General features: G+C 60.8%; 1 protein-coding gene across 1 annotated transcript; it reads right to left on the reverse strand.

Moving 5' to 3' along the window:
• Window positions 1-343: 343 nt before the first annotated feature.
• MTA1 (metastasis associated 1) lies at window positions 344-21,652 on the reverse strand. The gene is made up of 19 exons (XM_008577551.1): window positions 21,570-21,652; window positions 17,382-17,432; window positions 16,683-16,809; window positions 16,544-16,607; window positions 14,791-14,908; window positions 10,086-10,188; window positions 9,115-9,214; window positions 8,706-8,894; window positions 6,974-7,048; window positions 6,677-6,735; window positions 6,037-6,152; window positions 5,589-5,740; window positions 5,299-5,488; window positions 4,987-5,076; window positions 3,748-3,900; window positions 3,555-3,590; window positions 1,878-1,889; window positions 772-803; window positions 344-532 (listed from the first exon to the last, which is right to left on the reverse strand). Exons 2-19 carry the CDS (start codon window positions 17,398-17,400, stop codon window positions 353-355), a joined length of 1,815 nt encoding a protein of 604 aa, XP_008575773.1. The 5' UTR covers window positions 17,401-17,432; window positions 21,570-21,652; the 3' UTR covers window positions 344-352.
• Between the last annotated feature and the right edge of the window lie 1,230 nt (window positions 21,653-22,882).

Raw genomic sequence — 22,882 nt, forward strand, 5'->3', positions numbered from 1 at the left:
GGGGGGGGTGGCGGGTGGGCCCTCGCAGAGGGGGGCGGGGGGGGGGGCGGAGGTCCGGCTGGGGAGGGGGCCGCCCCGCCTGTGCAGGCCGTGGGGATGCTCTGGGGCTGGCGGAGGGTCAGCGGGGCAGGCTCTCGGGGGCAGTGGCGCCTAGTCCTCTATGACGATGGGTTCGTCGTTGACCGGTGCGGGCGGGGGCGGCCGCAGCGGCAGGGCCTGGCTCTGGCGCAGGGCGATGGGCTTGTAGGGCCGGCGGGCAGCGCGCTTGGTCTCCGAGGACGAGAGTAGCTTGCGGATCTTCCTGTGAGTGCAGAGAGATGGGCCGGTGAGGGCCAGAACATGGTGGCTGTGCCTACCTACCCGTCCCCGGAAGCTCCCACCTGGTCTCCTCGGTGGCCATGTAAAACACGTCATCTGGGGCATCAATCCAGTTCATCCGCCGCCGCTTGACAGGGGGCAGTGAGCCCCCCCGGATCAGGCGCACTTTGGTGGGGTATGACTTCCCGTTGAGCAGGAGGTTGCGGCTTGGTCCCTGCGGTGGAGGGAGTGTGAGGGGCCACCTGGAAAGGCACCTGCACCCAGGCGCACAGCTTCCCAGCAGCCAGGCCCATGGGCACTGCCTGCTGTCTGCCCCTCCTCTGGTTTGGCCAGGCCTCCCGAGACTCCCACGTGGCACCTGGGCACAGCTGTCTGGGCCTCCTCCCAACCCCCCGAGGGAGCTGCGTGACCATACATGTGAGTGTGTGTCACATCGCTGGCCCGCCCTCTTACCATGTGCCTCGTCTGTCCGTGGTTTGCCAGACCTGATGAGAAAAGAATGGAATGTGAGTCCCGGGGGAGCCAGCCATGGGACACAGTGGACAGAGACCAGAGACGGAACCTTGGGGGTCACCCCCAAGCCACAGCCCACACCCAGGAAGTGCCTGAGGAGACGCAGGCACCTCAGCTCCACTTGGTCCCAGCCTCGCCCAGACAGTGGTGCCCAGATGGCCTCTCAGCTCTCGAGGATCTGGGGCCACCTTTGTCCTGGCCAGTAGCAGATGCACCAGCTGGGGCCCCAGGCAGGAGACTGGAGGTCTTGGGTCTGATGGCATGCTCCCTACACACGGGCCACCCACCTGCCCGACTGGGCTGAGAAACAAAGCCCAGCTGACATGGTGGCCAGGTGACGCCTAGCAGGGCTGTAATACAGCAGCCCAGAGAGCCGCTCTGCGGTCAGCTGCACCGTGGCACTGCTCCGACCCTGGGAGACCAGGATGTACCTGCTTCTTTCTAAGGGCTCCAAGCCACCCCCCGACCCAGGGCCAGGGCATCTAGAGCCCCAAGCCCCTGCTGGTGGCTCAGTCATGGCCCACAGCAACACCTGGGTCCAGCCATCCGACAGTATGCTAGGTGAGGACCCAAAAGGAGAAAGCTAAACCCAGGCTGAAGGGCAGGCCAGGCTCCCTGTCACCCCCCACATGGCCTTGGAGCCTCAGCCGGGCCCACTCCAGCCCTGCCTTGAGCTTATGTGAGCACGGGTAAGCAGGAGCAGGACTCAGGATGGCCCGGCCCCCAGCAGGACCAACCCTTGAAGATGACAGGGCGCCACCTTTCAACTCCACTATGTGTATACTCCACCAGTATCCTGCCAGTCCTAAGAACGCCTCTCAGCTGAGGTCTGCCCCTTTAGGCGCAAAAGCCTGTCCAGCCCCTATTCTGTCTGCAAGATGCCTTGTAACTTGGGGTGCCCCTGGGTGGCCCACTCAGGCCTTGGGGAGCCCCGGGCTTAGCTCTCCCCCACCAGCCTGCTTGGCTCTGCCAGTTGGGTGTGGGGGCCCAGGCATCTGGTCTGCAGCCCCCCTGGGCAGGGACAGCCACCAGCACAAACTACTTACCCAGGTAAGTGCCTACCAGTACGAGGGTTGGCAGAGGGAAGAAAACACATGCTAGAATTAGAGCGAGTGCCACACACCCGTCGTGGGCCCGAGGACGCGATGCACAGCAGCAGCGGCACAGGTGGGCAGGCAGGGAGTGAGTTACACCCCCACAGGGCTGGGGAGCAGCCTTGCCCGGAGCTCAGCTAACGCCAGGCCAAGTTGGACAGACCCCACCCCTCTGTGGCAATGCCCCCCAGGGCCAGGGCCACCTGGGCTGGGGGCTGCCTCCTTCCAGCTGGCCCAGGGCTCACAGTCCCTCTCCAGCGCCCAGTCACAAACCGCACCTCAGTACGGCTCCTCCCTCTTGGCTGGCTGACCCCTTTGAGCCTGGACCCATCCCCGGCCAGCAGGAGCCAGCAGGAGCCAGCAGGAGCCCCTCACAGGGCTGTGCAGGGCTCCCCTCGCGCCCAGGAGGGGCGCCCACCACAGGATGCTCCTCGGGAACCGCACAGCCAGGAAGGAATATGTGGATTTTGTAAAATTTAATGGGAATGAGCGGACACTTATCTAACTTGTTTGTTAACAGCTTTTTTGGAAAACAAAACCAAAAGCTCAGAGATGCATGCCAACGAGGACTCGCTTCCACTTCTTTAAGATTTGATGGTGCCCCACTGTGGGGTGCAGACAAGTGAGGCCAGCCCAGGGGAAGGCTGACCGCCAGGCGTGTGTGGCCGGGGCAATATGGAGCCCCCCCAGAGGGGCTGGCGGATTGAGGTAGCACGGGCAGTGAGGGGGCCGGGGCAGGTGAGAGGCCTCACAGATCGAGACAGAAGAACCTGGTACCTGCCAATGCAGAGCTGCCAGCTGACCCCACAGGGATGTGCCTGCTAGGGTGCCCAGCAGCCTGCAAGGCTCCCAAAAGCAGCTGAGAGGACGTGTCCCAACGGACAAGGCTCAGCTGCCCGTTGCCACCTCCTAGGCCCTGCTAGCCCCACCCTGCCTCAGCTAACACCAGGTGTGAGCAGCCCCTATTCCATGCGGGTGGGCCCACAGTCTGTGTGCACCCACAGGGCCAGCCAGCACCCCACACGCCCTGGGAGGCCCAGGCTGGTGCTTGCCCGGCCTTGAACACCTCCCTTCCCACACTGGCATGCCCAAGCTAGGTTCTGTCCATTCATCCTGGAGGGGCCGGGGTCCCACAGCCCCCTGCTGCAGCCAGCACAGGGCACCCAAGCCAGTCCTCAGATAGACGGCACCGAGAACAAGTTCAGTCACCCACAGCCTATATAGATACCCCAACCAGCCCTACTGTCCCCCTCCCCCCAGCAGGGTGCACACAAGGGCTGCAGGCACAGCACAGGTGGCCCCAGAGCTGAGGCTGGCAGCATGCGGGCAGTCACAGCGCGACGGCAGACACACGGTGGGCGGCGGGGGCACCAGGGCCGCATGTGCAAGGACAGTCCACTGACAAGGTGCCGGCTGGAAACCAAGGCCACATGCCCGGGCTTGTGAGCTCCTCGCCAAGTGACCAGTGAAGGTGGGAAGAGCGTGGGGGGGACCAGGCCTGCGTGGACTGCCCCAGGACACGCCCTGAACCACCACCGCGCCACCAACACGCAGGCAGCACAGCACACACAGGCATCGCGACAGCGGGGCTGGGCGGCAGCACCCCCACCAGCGGCCCCCAGGCCTTACCCCTACTGGGCATCAAGAGGCGCTTCTTCATGTTGCCTGGCAGCGCCCAGGGGATGGGAGAGAGAGGGAGAGAAAACACGGTCAACAGGCGTGCCACGGTGGGCGAGGCCATGGGGAGCCCCGGCTACAGCTGCACTTGCTCGAGCGACCCTGCCCAGCCCTCCACCAGGTGGGCGCCGCAACCCAGGCTCACCGTCCACCCCGTTGTGCTGCTCGTAGCTCCTCTTGCCCAGGATGGTGGGGGAGCCATTGTTGATGACAGGGGCCGACTTGGCAGGGGTCAGGCTGCTGAGCACACTGGACATGCTCTTCACCGGGTCAGGCTTCGGGGGGCGGGGGTGGGTCTCTGTCCAGAGTGACACAAGCAGAACAGTGTCACAGGGACACTCCCTCAGTGGCACAGCCCCAGTCCCACGGCCTCGGCCCATCCTCACTACATGGACACCAGGACCCCTGGGGCCAGAGTCTCAATGGCCTCAGCCCCTGGCCGGCCGGCCACATCACTGGGCAACCACCGGCAGCTTGCAGGATCCAGATACAGGCTGCAAACACAGCAGGCCTGTTAGATGGCCTCCAGGCCCAGGCCCAGGGCCCCGGGGCTGACTACAGAGGGCTGGCTGCTGGCCAGACAATGAACTGACTGCCTGGTCAAGAACACACCCTACTGAGGGCTGACCCTGGCATTGGCCACCTCCTCCCAAAGGACAAGTGCGAGGCCGGCCTGGGGCCTGAGACCCTAAACAGCAAGCAGTGACAAAGCCACTTGTGTCTGCATGAAGCACACTTAGCTCATGACTCCAGAAAAACCTTCCAGAAGGAAAGCCACCTCCACAGGGATAACGAACTATGCGCCCACCCAAGCCCAGCAAACCAGAGAGCACCCCTACCATACCCCTGAACATCTGGCCCAGCCCCCAGAACAAGCCACTCTAGCTGGACCAGGGGAATAGGCTGAGGTTCTTGGGTGTCCCCAGACCTGTACAGGTAGGAAGACCCCTCCCCACGAGGCTGCTGGCCAGGTGTGCACCTCCCACCCAGCCAAGGGCTACAAAGGCCTGAGTGCTGCCCTTGGTGGGGAGCTTGGCTCAGGGAGAACCTACCCTGTGGGCAGCAGGTGCCCACCCCAGACCCTAGCACCCCAGATGTCCAGGATGGCCACGCTGTCCCAGGACAGCCAGGAAACAGGGGACTGGGATACGGAGGCAGCTGGAAGTGCCTGGGGAGGCTGGATCCTGCAGGACCCCAGGGCTAGGGACAGAGAGCAGCATGGGCCCCAGTGGGTCTGCCTGAGCCTGGCTCAGTGCACGGGATCCTAAAATGGCAGCTCCATAGCCCGGGCAATTGCTCAGCGGCTGCCTGCTGGAAGAGGCTTGGACTGCCTTCATTAGCAGCAAGTGAGCCTGCCCCACTCCAGCCAGCCCAGCCAGCTTACCAAGATACCGGAGCACAGCTTCCAGGGGCTTCCGCACGGCCTGCTTCAGCACCAGCGGGCTCTGGGAAGCTTCAGGCAGCCGGGCCGTGCCTGCAGGGGGACCACAAGTTGTGAGGGGCTATGTGCCTCAAAGAGAGCCTAAGCTCTGGCTTGCACCCCAGCCCGGGTGTTCCCACTGGGCCTGCCACTGCTGGCCCCAGGGAGGAAATGGGAGCCCTGAGGATCAGAACTCTCCTGGGGCGGTGGCTGAGGCAGCAGCTGCACCCCCCACCACCCCCCACAGGGACAGAGTGACGGGGGGGAGGCACTCACACTCAGCCTTGATGGCTGCGCTGTTGATGGGCATGTAGGGGTGCCGGGCGGCATGCCAGGGGCGCAGGATCTCGCGGCACAAGCGCCGAGCAATCCTCGTCAGCTTGGTGGTGTGCAGATAGAAGGCCTGCCGTGTCTTCATAGCAAACTTGGGGCTCCCGCTGCTCCGGGCTGGGATGCCGTGGGGACTCTGCGGAAGGGGGCGCACCGCCCCGACACAGCGCCATGACCGGGGGCCGAGGACCCGCACTGCCCCCGTGTGGTGGGCGGGGCGGGTGCAGCCCACTTACCATGTTATTGCGGTTTGGTCCTGGCCTCTCTCCATCTAACCGGGTTGGCATTTTCAAGCCACCATATTTCTTCCAATATGTCCAACAAGATGCGCAGAGACGACACTGCATGTTAGGGGGACCCCAAGAATACCACTGGTAAGACTGTGTGGCTACGGACAACAAAGTTGGAAATAGACGGATTCTTAAGCAGAACCAGCGATTGCAGAGAGCATTCCACAGTGTCACTGCCCGCCCAGGCCTCCCAGCCGGCCCAGGGCAGGATGGGGTCCCCGGCACCCCATCCAAGGGTCAACTCCCTGCATACCCCAGAGGCTCCCCCAACCACACCCCACAACCAAGGCAGCCCTGACTACGGTGGGCCACTCCCAGGCCAGGCCACAGTGGCACCTTGGATGAGGTAGCGTGGCCCTGCCGCCCAGGGGCAGGAGCTGGGCGGGGCACTTACTGTAACAACTCTCGCAGGCCCGGCCAGCACCGGGGCTCTGTCCAGGGGCCCCCGTGCCATTCACCACGCCAGCCTTGACGTTGTTGACGCTGATCTGGTTTGGATTTGGCTTGTTACTTAAAGAGCAAGGGGAGAGAAGAGAGGGAGTCACAGGAGCACAAACCCTTCAGGCCGCCTCTGTGGTTCACGGGCCGCAGGCCAGCCCCATACCCAGACTTGCGTCCCTGCATCCCCTGCAGCACACAGGCCCTTCTTTCTCCCCTTCGAGGTCCTGGTAGTGGCTGCCAGGGATTCGAGCCATGCTCCACACCCCTGGCTCTCTGTGTGCTGAGCACAGAGCCCAGCTTGCTGGCCAAACCCCGGGCTGTACGGGTGGGAATCCTGGTGTCTCTTACTCACCAGGAGGCCAGGATGGACTGACACATGGTGGCCGTGAATGCAGGGCTAGAGACCCCCACAGCAGGCCACAGGTGCCCTCCAGGGACTGCTTGACCAGGTCCCTCCCTGACATTCCTAACACTACACCAGGGCAGCACGGGAGCCCCCAGCCACCTCAGGACCCATGTGACCCAGCACCCTCTACCCACCCCTGCCACGGAGAGCCCCCAGGGATCACAGGCTGGTGGCTGCTGGTACTTACTAGTTGGGAATATAAACTTGCTTTAACTTGCTCTCTGCTTCGGCTGCTTTCAAGCGTTTCTTAAAACAAAACAAGGTTGCAGACGTTAGCTGGGCCCTCCAGGGTGGGGATGCGGAGCAGACGGACTGAAGCGCCCAGAGAGGGGGAACACTGCTGGCTCCCCAGTGCTCTCCCGCTCGGGTAACACATGTGTAAAGTTATCCGAAGACTTGCACAGAACCCAAGAGATGGAAAGAGCCACCCAGCGCGCCCATGTCCTCTGCTCTTCCCGCCCGGGAGGTTGGCCCCGCCGCGCACCTGCTGGACGTATCTGTCGGTGGTCTTCCACATGTAGTAGTACTCGATGATGCTGGTGAGCGACTTCCACGGCAGCTGGCAAGAGGACGGCGCATCAGGCAGGGCAGGGGGAGGGCCAGGCCCTGCTCACAGGGGAGGCAGGGGCATGGCCCAGAGAGGAGCCCCCCAGCTAAAGGCCTGACAGCATGACCCCGGGGAAGAGAAGCCAGGACAGATGGCTGACGCCCCATCACAGGGGTGCTGAGAAAGCCCCTCTCAGGACACTTCTTAAAGCTGTACTTTATCTTGGTCAGACTCCAGATTTCTAAAAATACTTCTCTGGGTTAAGTAATTTAACTTTAGGGCTTCCTTCCTCATACGCTCGGTTCTTTCTTGGATACTTTAATGCCTTTGCTCAGGTCAATGTTTCTTCTTTCTGTGCATAATGACGTTTAAAGCTATGAAATTTCCTCTCAGTGCTTCCTTGGCTACAATCTCAGTATTGTTTGCAGCGTTTTCACTAAGATTATTCTCTAATATTCTGCTACTGTGGTCTTGAGCTCTAGCTCAAACTATTACTTCGAGTGGCATTGTTTAATTTCTAAGGGCTTGGGTTTTTAAAGTCCAGCATCATGGTCAGAGAATCTTGCCTGTAAAGTTTCTGCTTCTCTGGTATTTACCAACTTTCTCCATGTAACAGGTTTTCTGCGAACACGTGTAGGAAAGCGTATATTCTGAGTCATCTGGAGTACAGAATTCAGGGAGTTTCTAGAGTCCGCCTGGACAGGCAGTGCCTCCTGTCTGCCCCACGCTGCTGACACCGCCCAGGCCCCACTCCGTGTGCAGGGCTTCGGGCTCTGTTCTGAGTTCTAGCCCTCGTCTCCTGGCTCTATTGGTTTTCTGTGAGAAGGCTGTGCTCATTTGGTTTAGTCTTTTAGCAAAGTTACAGGTGTATGTGCCCCGCAGAGGCCACTGATCTGTGGCTGGTCAGGAGAGCAAACGACCACCTCCCACAGCAGCTGTCCTCGGCTGGCCTCTGCCCAGACCCAGGGCTCTTCCCACCCGGAGGCCAGGCCGGGCCCCTCCTCCAGCCTCCTGGACACTGCCCGGGCTCCCTGCCACAGTAACATGGGTTCGTTACTGTATGGATGAAGCTCCTAACCAGAAGATGGCAATGCTACCACACCCAACCCCTGAGGGCTCCTCCCTGTCCCTGCAACAGCCCCATTCCTGACAGCAGCCTGCAGGGCTCTGCCACAGTGGTGAGGACACTCTTCCTTCAGTTGAGTTTACAACTATTTTAGGGGAATTTAAGGGTGGGGTCTCCTGAGGCCCCACCTACACTGGAACTCCTGTGGTGGGTGTGCAGAGATGAGGCCTACAGCATGAAGACCCTGCAGGCTCACTGGGTCAGAGCTCTCAAGGGACACAGAACAAGGACACACACGGGAGGCTCGGCTTAGTTAAAAACAAAACAAACACAAGCACAGGGGTCAGAGGGGGAGGGGGGCTAGCAAGTCTCCGAGGCAATGCCCCCAACCCGGATAATGGCCCAGGGCCAACCGTCATCCCTGCCTTCCTGTGGCAGCAGCAGCAGCAGACGCAGCACTCTCAGCCCTGGACCCGTGAGGCGCCCCCACCCACACGCAATCCAAGGGAGCAAGGATTGTGTGGTCAGAGCCTGCGCTGCCCACAGCACACCCAGACATGGGGCACAGCCGGCCACTCCCCTGCCCTTGCCTGTGGCACTTACAAAATCTTGCTGAATGTCTGTGAAATCTTTTCCGTATTTTTCCAGGGCTTCCTCAAAAAGGTTGGCCTCAGACGCTGACCACTCCTCCATCTCGTCCCTGCACAGCACCGGTCCGCCCTGCGGCACCAGGGCCGAGATGGCCTTGGAGATGTCATAAATGTTCTTGTGCAGTGTGTCCATGGCGTGGAACTGCGGCAAGAGACGACAGGGTCACCTGGGGCCTGCACTTTGAGGCCCCCTGGTGGCACTCCCCTCCCCTGACACTGGCCAAGTTTGGGCTGGACCAAGAGAGGCCAAGGTCCATGCAGGATGGTCCTGCATGCCTGTGGTGGGTGCTGGACCCAGGCAGAGGGAAGGGAGAGGTGACAATGCCCTGGCCACAACCCGCCATTCCCAGGGGTCCACTCACAAGGGTGATGTCTCGGGAAGCAGCTGCGGCGCTCATGTGCAGGCTCGGCTGTCGGACAGAGCTGCTGCAGTCCAGAGCCCGTGCAAAAGTGCCCACAGAGCTGGGGAGAAGGAGACGCACTGACCACCGGAGCCGGACGAGCAGGTCAGCCAGGACCACCACCACAGGATGGCCTCCAGGAGTTCCGCTCCCAAGTAGCCGGCGGACCAGGGTGGCCATGGGCACCAGTGACCAACTGTGTGGGTATTGCAGGGAACGGCCCTGGCGCACAAGAGCCACGTATCCCTGTGTCCAATGGCACAGCACGCACAGAACATGTCTCAGCACTAACTTTAAGGACCCTCCAAAAGCCATGTGCTCAGCAGTCGCCACCTTGGGCTTGGGAACCCTGAGATGTCAATGTTCTTGTTTAGGCTTTTCTACACTAAGCTGCTTGCAGGAGAGGCAGATGGAGCATCCCTCCCAACCCCCCCAGCCCATCCCCACCCCCAGACCCTGGCTCAGGGGTTCATCCGGGGCTGTAGCTGCTCAGGGGTTGCTGGTTCCCTCGTGCCTACAGGGACCTGGGTCTCTGGGACTAGCTTCCTTCCTTCCCTGCAGCCTCCACCCCTTCTCCAGGGCTCCAGCATCGGAACGGCACATCTGTCCAGTCCTGTCTCCCAGGCTCCCTTGTCCTCATTGGGGTGGACTGCCCCCAGGATCTGCAGCCCCCAAAGGGCCACCTCCACACTCAGGGAAAGGCTGAGCTGGACCCTCTCAAGCCTCTCAGGGAACCGCTGGGGTCTCAACAATGAGCGAAGGCCCAGCCTAGGGGAGGGGCTTCATGCTGGGATGTGAGAACCAAGGCCCCCACTTCCCCAACACTGGCCACAGAGTGGGGAGAAGTGCGAGCTCCAGGCTGAGCACCCCTGCGAGTCCCGACCGTAGGGGTCCATGCAGTGCCTTGGCCGTCCTTGGTGCCCAGAACTCACCGGGCCACCACCAGGAACTGGTCAATCTGCTTGTCTATAAGCGGGTTGTGCGCCTCCCACACCTTGGTCTCCAGTTTGGACTGGTCACGGCCGTCCTCCTCTCCTACAGCGAAGAAGTGTGGTTTGGTGAGACCCACAGCAGCTCTCAGCAAGGCCTTTCTCAGCTGAGGGTCTGCCTGCTCCCCAGGATCCCACCCCCTCCTCCCCAGGAGCTGGGAGGTGCTAGGGGAGGGGAGAGAGCCGCATGGGCCGTGGGGACGAGGCCAACTGCTGGCGGCAGCACAGGCACATGCTGTCGGGCACAGCACTACACAGGCACGCTCGGCACACAGTGGACTTTCATACTGGGACTGGGAGCAACCAAGTGGTCTTGGGTTAACAGCGAGGTGGAGGGCCTGGGGCAGGCACCCCGAGGTCGGACTCCCAGCACCACCAGCAGACGGGGCCTGCTTAGGGAGTGTGGGCTCGGACAGCCAGCTGTGACCCAAAGGGACAGAGAGACTTGTGTTTTAATTTTAATCAACCTTTTTATTTTAAGACACTGTAGATTCACATGCAGTTGTAAGAAATAACAGATATCTTGTATGCCCTTTATCTAGTTTCCCAGTGACACCACCAGCAGACGGGGCCTGCTTAGGGAGTGTGGGCTCGGACAGCCAGCTGTGACCCAAAAGGACAGAGAGACTTGTGTTTTAATTTTAATCAACCTTTTTATTTTAAGACACTCTAGATTCACATGCAGTTGTAAGAAATAACAGATATCTTGTATGCCCTTTATCTAGTTTCCCAGTGGAAGAGTCTGGCAAAGCTGCAGAACTGTGTCACACCAGACAGTATCGTCGATGCAGCCCAGACGCAGAACCATTTCCCAGGACCCTTGGTCAGAGGCTCCAGCTCCTGCTCACCCTGTGCACAGACGGAGCTGGGGTGCTAGGTATCCTCGTGGAGGGGCCCTCACCTGCCTGCTCAGTCACTTGTTTTTCTGGAGCTGAGAAATGATGGGGAAAAATCCAAAGTTGACAAGCACCATCGGACTGACTCAAATCACCCGGGTCAGGGTTTCTGATGAAATGACAATACAGCAGTGTTGGGAGAATCTCTCAGGAGAATTTGTGTCCCAAGCGTGGCCAGGCAGAAGGAGGACACAGAGAAGAAATCCCACAGTCATCCTTTGTCCACCTCTCCGGCCAAGTGCCACATCCATAATTCAGTGCAGGGTATCAGGCTTCCCACTTTGCACAAGACATGTTTGGCCCCCTGTCCCTGGTGGCTGCTTGGGTACCCTTCACAGGGCATGTCTGCTTCTAGGTCCAGGTACCAAGTAAGCTGTCAGGCTGGAGCAGGGCTGGGCATGGTGGAAAGTCCCCAAGAAAGCAGCTATCCCTCACCATAGGGCACCAGCTTCTGGACTGCCCTGAGGGCTGGTGGCCTCGACTGTGTGCCCAAGGGTAAGGCCTTGTGACTTCCAGGAAAGAGTGTTCAGCCAGACGCCAGGATGGGGCCTGGGAGGAAAGTCCAGTGCTGCAGATGTGCACGTGAATGCCCTGGAGATCAAGTCCTGGGGGCTGTTTTCAGGTTGTCTGCAGGATGAGCACTGGAAGACTTTCCTGATGTCACAGTGGGTCTCCTCCCTGGTGTAGATTCTGCCCCGAGAGCCCTCAACCCGGGCCAGGGGTGCTCCAGGGATAGCTGGCATCCAACTCCTGGTATCCTGGGGTTTCCAGGCCGCCACGCCCAGGCAGCCCATGTTGCCCCTGCTCTCTCCTCACCACCGGTCACCAAGGTCACATTCCCTTCAAAACGCTGAGCACATTAAAAGCAGGTGTGTGATTTCATGTCACTTGAGGGACACGGGCTCATGGAGGCGTGGGAGGCCCTGGAAGCCACGTGAGCAGCTGGCATTGCCCGACCCCCACCAGCCAGCAAGGATGCTGCCCCTCGCAGCAGGCGCCCATGGGCCCAGAGGTGGCAGGAGGGCCACTCTTGCAAGGCCACACTGGCACCTAGGCCCCTCTCCTATGCCAGGGCCTCAGGCAATGTGCAGCTCCCGGGGAAAGAAGCGTGTGGCATGGCCAGCCCACAGCCCCAGGGCCTGCAGGCAGGGCTTCGCCAGGGGCCCTGCTCTGCACTAAGGCAGACCCACAGCCAAGACATGAGCCTCTTCAGGCTCTTCCAGGTGGAGGACGAGAGGGGACGTCAGGCACGTTCTCCTCCGGGAATGTTGGGCAGCGGGTGCTCGAGCGCGGGCCTCTGACCCGAGGGCCCCTGCTTCTTTGGTCCTCACTGCTCAGCTTTCACGGCCAGGGTGTCTGACGCTCCCAGGTGGACGTGGCTGCCATCAGGCCCTCTACCCTCACCCAGTCTGGGAAGCAAGATGCGGCCCGGCAGAGCACCTGGCATGGTGACGGCACAGTGTCCCAGGCTTGTCCCAGCTGGGGACGCCTGCTCCCTGGGGCAGCTCTGCTCCAGCAAGGGCAGCACATGGTGAGCAGCGGGCGGCTCCCGTTGCACAGAGGAGGCATCCAGGACGCCCCAGCAGTGAACATGGGGGGCGAGGGAGCTGAGCCACAGGGACAGAGAAGCCCTGTCGGCAGAGGGAGGGTGGCCTTTGGTACACAGGCTCTATGGAAACCCACCCAGAAGCAGCTGGGCCCCACCACACAGCTGCCTCTCAGCCTCAGCCCTGACCAGACACCAGGAGCCGAGCCCAAGATTGCAAGCCCAAGCCACGGTAAGGAACGGGACCAGCCAGGGACGGACGTGGGGCACCGACGCAAGCAAAGGACACGCGAGCCAGGACCAGCCGTCTGCAACAGCCACCGTCACCTCAGGGAGGCCAGGTGTGTCCACATCTGGGAAGGGAGAGCAGGGAGCTCCTGGGAGAGGAAACAGAAGAGCAGATGCCACAAGAAAGCTCAGAGAAGGAACTAACACAGGAAACACCGGAGGAGAAGCTGAGGCCAAGTGGGGCCAGTGTCCAGTGGGAAAGCAGTGGGAGGAGGGCGCGGGAGGGCCGGCCGCTGCCCAGCGCCATCTACCTGCAGGTCTGCGACGAGCTCAGAGAAGCCACCCCACCTGACATCGCACGTGAAGGAGGGCCACCAAGTCCCCAGCCGAGGACCCCTGGGGATGGGTGCCTTCAGTGAAGGAAAGAGGAGCAGTCCCGAGGAGCCTTGTAACGCCACTGAGGAGGTGCAGTCCCCTCCACCCTACACATGGGAGACAGACGTGCAGCAAAAATGGCCGGCAGGGCAGCCTACCTTGGGGACCACAGGGAGCTAGAGAAACCAGCACCCAGCTAGATGGAGCCGGGAGGAAGCCTGAGAGAGGACCCGACGCGTCCCACTGTGTGCCACAGAGGGCTAGGCCAGGACCAGCCACGCGACTCAGCATCCACATGATCCCCCAGGTAAAAACACCATTTTAACACAACGTGATAACGCAGCCCTGTGGGGACAATGCAGGTGGCATCTGCCAGTGAGAAGAGGCAGGAGGTAGGAGGGGCTCTGGCCTGCATGGACACAGGTGTTAACGGCCAGTGCTCATGGCTGAGAGTAGGAGTGTGCCTGGTGTCACCGGGGCGGCTGAGCAGGCGACTGCAGGAATTCTGCTGCAGAGATGTCCTCCCAGACCCTCCTGAGGCTGAGGCAGCCTCCATAGTAGGAGTGTGCCTGGTGTCACCGGGGCGGCTGAGCAGGCGACTGCAGGAATTCTGCTGCACAGAGATGTCCTCCCAGACCCTCCTGAGGCTGAGGCAGCCTCCACGCCTTGGGAACTGTGAGCGGCGCCATCATCAAACACACCACACAGAACGCCAGCAACCACAGTCCTAAAACATGTCCTGATTCTGAGATGGTGCAACGGGGAAGGGATGCTCAGAAGCAGGAAACACATCCTTCCCGAGAACCACAGCCTGGTGCCCCAGCGCCACAGCTGCGCGAGCCCAGACAAGATGCTTGGCCTCTTGGGGCTGCTCACGCGCGTTCTTAGGACAGGGACAGTGGGGTGTCAGAACTGAGAAGGAGCAGATGGAGGGTCAGAGCTTGTAGCCTCGAGGGCGGACCCGTGGGGTAAAACTCACAAAATGCCAGCTGATTCATTCCAAAGACATTCATTGTTTGGAGACAAAAGACCTTTAAAAAAAAGTCATAAAAAACAACTGCCAAAAAAAAAAAACAAAACAAAAAGGGGCCGGCCCGGTGGCGCACTGCGCTAGTGCGCCGCTTGGAAAGTGCGGCGGCGCTCCCGCTGAGGGTTCGGATCCCACATACAGACCGGTTCCCGCTCACTGGCTGAGCGAGGCGTGGGGGCAACACCGAGGGTTGCGATTCCGTTGCCAGTCCTGGTCCGGTACGGGGGCGACACTGAGGGTTGCAATCCGTTGCCGGACACGGAAAAAGACGAAAAAAAAAAAAAACAACTGCCAAAGAGAAACAAAATCTCAACGCTTCAGGGATGGTTCGATGGACACGTCTGCTTCAAGGGTCTGGGGCCTGCTGCGGGGCCCCACCTTCCAAGGCCTCACCCCCGACCCCCACCAGGAGGGAGTCTCTGTGAAAGCTGGGTGAAGGTGCCAAGGGCACCCAGACATGCCCGCTGCCTGCATAAACTCCATGCCTGGTCCCAGCCCAGCGTCACTGGCAGGCACGACAAAAGGTGAGGGCTGAGCCCTAGCTTCGCACTGCAGCCCCCACCCACACCCCACCTTCTTTCAGCAGGTCAGTGATGTCCGCCTGATACCGGTTGCCCACTCGAATCTCTCCTTTATCAGCCAGGAGGGTCTTCTGCTGTGGGTCGTAGACTAGAGAATAGAAGAAGAAATCCTGAAAAACACCACACACAAGGCAGAGGTCAGTACGTGCCCTTGGTGCCACCAGAGTCCTGCCCGGGGCTGGCCCCGGAGTGACCCCACACCTCCCAGGTCCTGGAGCCCAGCCTGGGAGAAGCCCACAGCGGGGTTCCCGGGGCATCAGCCTGTGGCACTGCAGCGGAGGCCAGAGCAATAAGAAAAGAAAGAGAAACGCAAAGAGGAAGAATTAGAAGGGACCCGACGTGACTACTGCAAAGGATGATTATCCGCTTAAAACCCTCAAAGAACTGACAGATCATGACACTTAATAACAGAGCTCAATGGGTCAGAGTGCACGGTTACAACACAAGGTCAAGGGATCCCCTACGGTCCAACCGCCAAAAAAAGTAATAATAAAAGTTTACCAAGGTCGGCTAGATGTGCATTTCTATCTAGAGCGATAATTTGAAACCTTAAATTTATAAAAAAGAGTTTAAGAGCAACACAACCCGTAAGGCACTAGGAACCCATGCGACAGACTCCGGGTGCACCCTGTGGGCCGTCGCTGGAGTCGCGGAGGCCCTGGGCTCAGTGCCGTGGAGCAGCAGGCTGCAGCCCTCCTCACCCAAGTCCCGCTCTTTCCAAGTCTGTCTTCCAGGCTCCCTTCGGGCTGGAATCTGCAGGACACAGCTTTTATGACCTTTTCCTGCCACGGAGCTGCTTCTGATGATTTTAAGACTCAGGCCTGCCGAGCGAGGCCTCGCCTGGCATTGCCTCCCTCTGCCGCTGCGTGCCCGCGCTCCTACCCTTCTGCCGCTGTTTCCATTTAAGCTTCCTTGACTCCTTTTGCTTGCTTCTCCCGGTCCTCACCCCATTTGCCCTCTACCATCCTGAGAGCTACCCACTCTGTCCAGCCTGGCTCTGCACCGCCCAGCCTGGCTCTGCACCTGCTGCTTTGGAACCAGCCCCTCGCTCACAAACATCTGAGTCCTGTCTGAGTCCAAGGTAACGTTTCTGCCCTGTCACTTCTCTATGTGCCTCTGTCACTAGGGGGTCTTTCTAAACTGCAAACGGCACCCTGCGCTCCCCAAGGAAAACATTCCCAGTGGCTCCCATAGCCTCTGTCCCACCCACCTGGGGCCTCTTGGGCTCTGGCTCCAGCCTCCCAAGGGGCACGGCCCTTGCCTACCCCTCAGGACCACCTCGGGCAACACATCTCACAGCTGTTCTGACTCCTGACTCCTGACTCCGAGCCAGGGCCTGGAGCCACAGCCCGCAGGATCTGTCCACTGCCCCGGTGAGGCCAGCCAAGCCTCCTGTAAGGACCCAGGTGGAGACCTCTGGCAGGGGAATCAGGAGTGCCCCTGGCCTGGTCACATCCTTCCCATGTTGGTCGTCCAGGAGGAAGCAGACCCCTGGGCAGGCAACGGGGAAGCAGAACGGGGAGCCCCAGAGCTGCCAGCCCACAAGGGGACGGGAGGTTGCTGGCGCTGCACACAAGGACACCAGTAAAGTGACCGTTGGGATACCCTCCCCCTTTCCCCTCCGAGCAGTTTGGTTCAGGGTGAGAAGGGAAAACCGTCCCCCTGCCCAGGCCGGTGGAGGGCATGGGTGTAGGATCAGTGGCCCAAGGGGCCAGTGCAGCAGGCCAGACAAGGCTGAGCCTCACCTCCCGCTCCAGGTAGGACTTGAGTGACTCAGTCTCGTTGAGCAGAGTGACGCTGCACTTGCCCCTGGAAGAGAAGGACCAGCAGGTGGAGGAGGAGCAGGTGGTCGGTGGGGCCAGGGCGGGAAGCTCCAGGGGCTACCTGATGTGGGTGGCCGGCAGGGACTCCAGCTGTCGGGAGAGGAACAGCTCCCGGTGCCGCAGCTGGTGCTTGAGCTTCTCAGGTAGATCCACCATTTCTGGGTTTTCCATTTCCTCTTCTATTTCCCCTGAAGGACAAAGAGTCCCCATCAGCTTGATCCTGCAGACACACGGCGGCCACACTGAGGCTCACACCACTCAGGGCCCAGGCCCAAAGTCAGAATGTGAGAGGCCCCGCCCTGGCGACCCCCTCCCTCTGCCACCTGCCACTGTTCCGCTGCCCCTGCCCAAGGTGGCCCAAAGTGCCCCGGCAGGGGCCTCTGCAGATGCTCGGGTGCCGATATGCCTGGTCACGTCCAGGTACCCTGAAAGGCCGGACCCACCGAGATAGCAGGATGGGAAAAGGAGGGACGACACTGTCCAGTGCTGGCCTTGAAAGCAGCGGCCAGAGAGGAAGAAGGGACATGAGGTAGCAGCTGCTACTCATCCAGGACAGGAAGGCGAGGGGCAGGTGTCCACTGCCCACATGCCTGTCCTCCAGTGCCCCAGCCAGATGGCCTGCAGGGCCCACCACAGGCCTGCCTACACCAGCTGGACACCTTCAGGGCCGGGCCACAGCTAAGGCGGGGCTGCAGACGGAAGTGGGAGAAGCCCAGGGACACGGACATGAGGACACCCTTCTTGCAGGGTCGGCTCTTACCTTCATCACCGTTGTCCATCCCCGGTCCAGCTTTATAGCAGACTGACAGGGCTATACAACAGATAGACAGCGCCAGATGGCACAGTTAGCACCAGCACCAGCACCAGCTGCCTGCTCCCTGCCCAGGGCACAGACCAAGGCTGCATAGCCAGGGGGCAAGGCAGACAGGGGCTCACAGGCCTCCTGGTAGAGGTAAAGACTACCCAGGCCTCAACATCCCAACCCAGCCAGCCTTGGCCGCAGTCCACCCAGTGCCCAAGCTGCCCACCCACCTCCTCCTTTGATGGAGTCTCAGACAAGCCTGGCTGCCCAGGACCCTCTCCGAAAGCACAGCTCCTACCCTCCTCAGCCAGACCAAAAGTCAGGAGCCAACCCCTCCTCAGAGGGCAAGGACAGGAGATGACCAGGCAGAGCCACGGCAGGGAGGAGTGGGGGTCCCCTGAACAGGACTGTCCAGAGGCAGGGACAAGTCAGCAGCGTGGGCTTTCTGCCCCAAGGACACTGACCCCAGAGGGGGCCCAGGTTGTGCAAAGGCCTCTACCGCCCACAGGTGGTGGCCCCCGCCCTGTGCTAAATCACCCCTCGCCCATCCCAGGCACCAAAAGCAAGGGTATGGAGCGGTGCCCCCCTACTGTCCCCACGCATGTGCAGCACCGGCTGCCAGAGGGATACTGCTGGCCACTCCTCACCAGGCCCCCAGCCCCCTCCTCCGCTGCCAGTCAGAGCCAGACTGGTTGCTCTCTGCTGCCCCCCGGTGATGGCTGTGGGAAGTCCTGGCACTTTGGACAGGGAACCCCAATCCCCCCGCCAGGCCTTGAAGCTGGGACCAAGGCCAGGGTTGGGGGCAGCAGGGTAGGTGATTCTGGCTCTGCTCCAGGTGCACCTGGCTGGGCCTTATCACCCGCCTATCCATGAAGCAGGGCAAGGCTGACCAGAGCAGCCCCTGTCCCAGCAACTCCCCACTCCTGCGGACACAGAGCACACTGCACCTCAAGTTCAGGAGTCACCAGGGTCCTGACACCTATCCACCAGCCCCACACCCAAGGCTGGCTTCTGCTCACTCCTGCCCTACACTGGGCATGGCCAGGGACCGGGGGCCAGGCCATGTTGGCAGCACCAGCTTTAGGTGGACAGGCCCAGCTCATCCCCAGCCCGGACAGAAGCCCATAGTGGCTTTGAGAACCCCCACCTTGCCAACACCCTGATCAGCAACGGTGAAGGAGGGGCTGCCAGCCTCGGATCGCCAGGACTGCAGTCAGGCTGGCCTCAGCTCCCCCAGGAGGCTCCTCAACAGGGACAGGGATAGCCAGGCAGGGGTATCCCTGCACACCCCACATCCCCCCACACTCCAAGCCCTCCCTCGGGCCCTGGGAACACCAGCCCCAGGCCCAGAGCTGGGGCCAAGGCTCTGCTCTCCCACCCACCACCGCTGTGCTCTCTTGGGCCCCTGCACCTCACTCTGAAAGGTGCTTTGCTCAGAAGGGTTCTGGAAAGGGATGTCGCCTCTGCCTGTCATTCTGTCCTGGGAAAGGTCTTGCCCTCAGGAGGAGAGCCCTGCAGGGGTTCAAGCCACAGCCCCTCATCCAAGAAGGAACCAGGGAAGGAAGGGCTTCTCTGTTGCAAGGGCTGCTGTGCAGTCTGGTCAGAGTCCTGCCTGAGGCCCGTGCTGCAGGATGGAGGCCCCAGCAGGGGCTATGTGAGGGCAGGCACCTGGCTGTGTAGGCCAGAGACCTCCAGAGTCCTCACACCTGTGCCCTGAGATGAGGCTAGGCCTCACCCTAGCTGCAGCAAGTGCACAGATGAACAGGAGAAAGACACATGGAAAGGCCGTTCCCTCTGGGACAGACCAGGATCCTGCAGAAAGCACCACGACACAGAGCAGCTGGTAGAGGCTAGAGCATAGAGGGCAGGAACGGGTGACCGAGCCTGAGCCCCAATAGGCAGCACTGTCCCCTAGGACACTTGCTCCTGTAGCTCAGCTCCCACCTCACAGGAACCCCCTGTAGATTGCTTCCCACAGCAGCTGTCCAGGGTGCACAGTCCAAGGGGGCTCTGCCTGGCACCTGGGGGGTCGCTGCCCTATCCCACCTGATCCAACAAGGCCGTGCTGGAAAACCTGCACTCTAGCACCTCCAGTCAGCTCCCTCCTGAAGCCTCCTCAGCCAAAGGCCGTCCTGTGGGGCCCCTGAAGGCAGAGCCGGGGCCCACAGGGACCACAGAACCCTCAAACCACCGACCCGGGCTCTCAGGAGTGGTGGACACCATGTGCCACCAGGTACAGGGACAGGGACTGCCATCACTCTGGATGGGTTAGAGACATACCCAACTCTGCAGTGATGCCTGCCTCCTTGGGCCACATCCCAGCCAGCCCACCCAGGGCCAGCAGGCTGGTCCCCAGGAGTCATCCAGGCCAGCCCACTACACTCCAACAAGGGACACAGAACAGGCCCCAACATGGCACAGGAGCTGGCCTTGCTTCAGGCTGGAGCCACACCCCTGCAGGGCCAGCAATCACACTGAACATACCTCCAAAGCATGTAGCTTGTGGCCTCCAAGACCCCCAGCTCTTTTCCTTGGCACTTGAGGCCACAGAGTGCAACCAGGGAAGGCACAGGGTTTGGGTAATAGGTCAAGGGTCACTGTGCCTCACCTCTAATGCCCCCTCTTTTGGGTGGATAATCTGCAGGATCCAATTCTTCCAGGCCCATGGTCAACCCCCTGTGGCTTGTAGAGTTCCACCAAGAGCTCATGCCACACTACATGGCACCCAGGGCCAGCCCGGTATCAGGGCCTAGCCCAGCTGTGCTGAAGTTGAGGACAGCTCAAGTCTGCACCCTCCAGGTGTTAAGAACAGGGTCCAGCTATAAGATGGGGCAGCAGGGGCATGTGCCTAAACGCACCTTCCTTCTGACTGGGAGCCCCAGGAGGTGACACATCAGCCCCCAGAACCATCCAGCACCTTCCTGCCCTCACACCGGAAGCCCAGCAAGGCCCCATCCCTCGCCCACTCCGGGAGCCAGGGAGGAGGCCAGCCTGGGTGGCCCCCCCACCTCTCACACTGCTGTGCAGGAGGCAAGGGCAAAAGGTACTGGGGTCCTCCCACCTGATCCACCACCACAGGGAGGCCCTGGCAGCCACGGTCCCTGACCTCCACCCACTAGGAGCTGGGGTCGTGGGGGGCTACAGGTGGGGCCCGTCCTGCTGCCCCATGGAAAAAGGAGGCTTGGGGATAACACCTGATGGACTCACGATGAGAAAAGTAACTGCCCAGGACAGCCCAGAGCAGCCCTGTGGTCAGGCCGCTGGAGGGTCAGGGGACAGTCATGTTCCTCACCTACTGGGAGATGTCACCCCACATAGACCACAGCCAGAGCCCTGGCAGGGGGACACCAGCAGCAGCGGGGAACCACTAAGGTCCTTCAGCAGCAGAGGCTCAGTGTGACTCACGTGACAGTGTATGAGTCCCAGGCCTGGCACCCATGGGCGTCAGAGCCCGTTCCAGCCGCCTCTGCTCCGATGTGAGGGAACAGGGTAGCCTCAGGTGGCTTCCGTGAGGCTCAGGGCAGCTCCTGTTCTGCCCTAACATCCCCCAAGCCCATGGGCGACATACATCCCTCCCGCTGAGCTGTGTGACGCCCCACCACGTCAGCATTTATTGCACTGAGGAGCAAACTATAGAGTAGGGAAAGAGGGACTTATCTTCTAAAAATACCTTTCAGAATGCCAACGGAAACCTCTTAGTAAAACAGACACAAGCGTAAGCGTAGTATGTGCAGGCCCAGGCAGCAGCCACAGCCCCAGGCCAGGGCCTCCCCCACCTCCACCCCACAGGCCTGACAGTCCAGGGGCTGGGCCCAACCTGACACACCAACGGACCTGGAAAGTCTCCAAAAGAAATCACTTAAGGAAAAGAAAGAAACCTCGGTCGATGAACCCCACATCCAGCCATGCCCCACAACAGGCATGCAGGACGCTAGGGAGACGCAGGCCCGCTTCCTGCAGAAGGGCCGGAAAGGGCCCGAGCCACGCGGCACACAGTGGGACCTTGCCACCCTGGCCCAGCGGAGGAGGGTACAGCACGAAGCAGGCAGGGTGGCCTCAGTGAGGCCAGGACCCCAGAGCACACCCTGGGGCGGGGCGGGGTGGAGTAGCTGGAGCAGCTGGCCAGGCATCGGGGCCCAGACTCACTTGCGTGCTTGTCAGCCAGGGCGATGAGGGTGCTGGAGATGTCCCGCCGCCTGTAGAAGCACACCACCTTGGCCTCCACGTTCCCATTGGCTGTCTGTAACAGCAAGGCAGGGCGGCTGAGGACACGCTCAGAGTGGGCCCCCACCCATCCACGGCTCCGACCAGCCGCACAACCATGTCAATCCCTCAGGGCCTCAGAGACGGGCACCTGACGGAAGGAGCAAATCCCACAGCATGTCAAAGCCCACAGCGAAGGGAGGCACCAGCACGGGGGCAACAAGGAGTCCCCAGGTATGCTCAGGAGCAGCCCCACCTCTGACCTACTGAGATAGGTCAGCTAGAGGGCCCTAGAGGGCTGCATATGGACCTGACCACGACCTACAGAGAGCAACCTGAGAGCACCAGGGACCCCGAGGAAAAGGCCCTGAGCTGGGCAGGACCTCGGCCAGCTCCTGGGGCCCCAGCACCTGCCCCTCCCACAGGTTCATGTGTGGACTGGGCCCAGCAGTTGCCACATCAGCCACTGGGGGCTCCCACCAAGATGGCCCCTGAGGAGGTGGAGGCCACGGCCTGGACTGCCTGTCCTTCCTTAGGTGCTGCTTGCCTGCCACCAAAAGTCCTCAAGGACAGCTCTGGCTACAGAGTTTAGGCAAATCCTGCTCTGCCTTCGGCCTTGGGCAGTAGAGGCCACCCTTCCTCCCCTGGCACCATTGCCAGCGTGTCAAGGATACACAGCTGGCTGCCTGTCTCTATCCCTTTCCATGAGCAAAGCAGGCTCAGGTCAGGGATTCGGATCCACACGAAACAGAGAAGCCACAGGTGGCACTTGAAGCCCAAATCCTGAGAGTTTTAACTTGGACTCCTGCTGAAATTCCAAGTCGGCAGAGCTGTAAATAGTCTACTTAGTATCAGGGTGAAATGCTGCCACAGGAAGAATGGATCTTCTTTGAACTAACGGGTCTGTATAAAATTGTGATGCTGATGTGAGGATGGCAGCTGTAGGAACTGTGGGATTGCACAGCACACCGTTAAGAGTGGGGGCTCCCTCCTGGGGGCAGAGCACCCACATGCGTGATCCAGAGTTCTGTGCACAGGACACATGTCCCTCCCCGTGTATTCATCACATCCCCATGGACTCATGGACACTGCGTGCTGAGTGCCACCCACTGCTGCCAGTCCCCTGCTTCAGCCACTGGGACCTTACTCAGCCGGCTCTTGTGTCCTGCTGACATGCCCCACCACAGAGGGGTTTAAAAAGCATTCATTTTTAAACTCAGATCTTATCATGGTAATACGTGTGCAGTGTGAGATGT

The sequence above is a fragment of the Galeopterus variegatus genome, unplaced genomic scaffold (assembly GCF_000696425.1).
Source record: "Galeopterus variegatus unplaced genomic scaffold, G_variegatus-3.0.2 Scaffold1535, whole genome shotgun sequence".
Lineage (NCBI taxonomy): Eukaryota > Metazoa > Chordata > Mammalia > Dermoptera > Cynocephalidae > Galeopterus > Galeopterus variegatus.

Excerpts from the sequence above, each read along its gene's own strand:
- MTA1 (XM_008577551.1), bottom strand. Across the intron at positions 5,741-6,036 it reads GGCCTGCGAGAGTTGTTACA|CCACACAGTCTTACCAGTGG; the intron begins GTAAGTGCCCCG and ends TGTTGTCCGTAG. Across the intron at positions 5,077-5,298 it reads CGCAGCCATCAAGGCTGAGT|GCACGGCCCGGCTGCCTGAA; the intron begins GTGAGTGCCTCC and ends GTCCCCCTGCAG.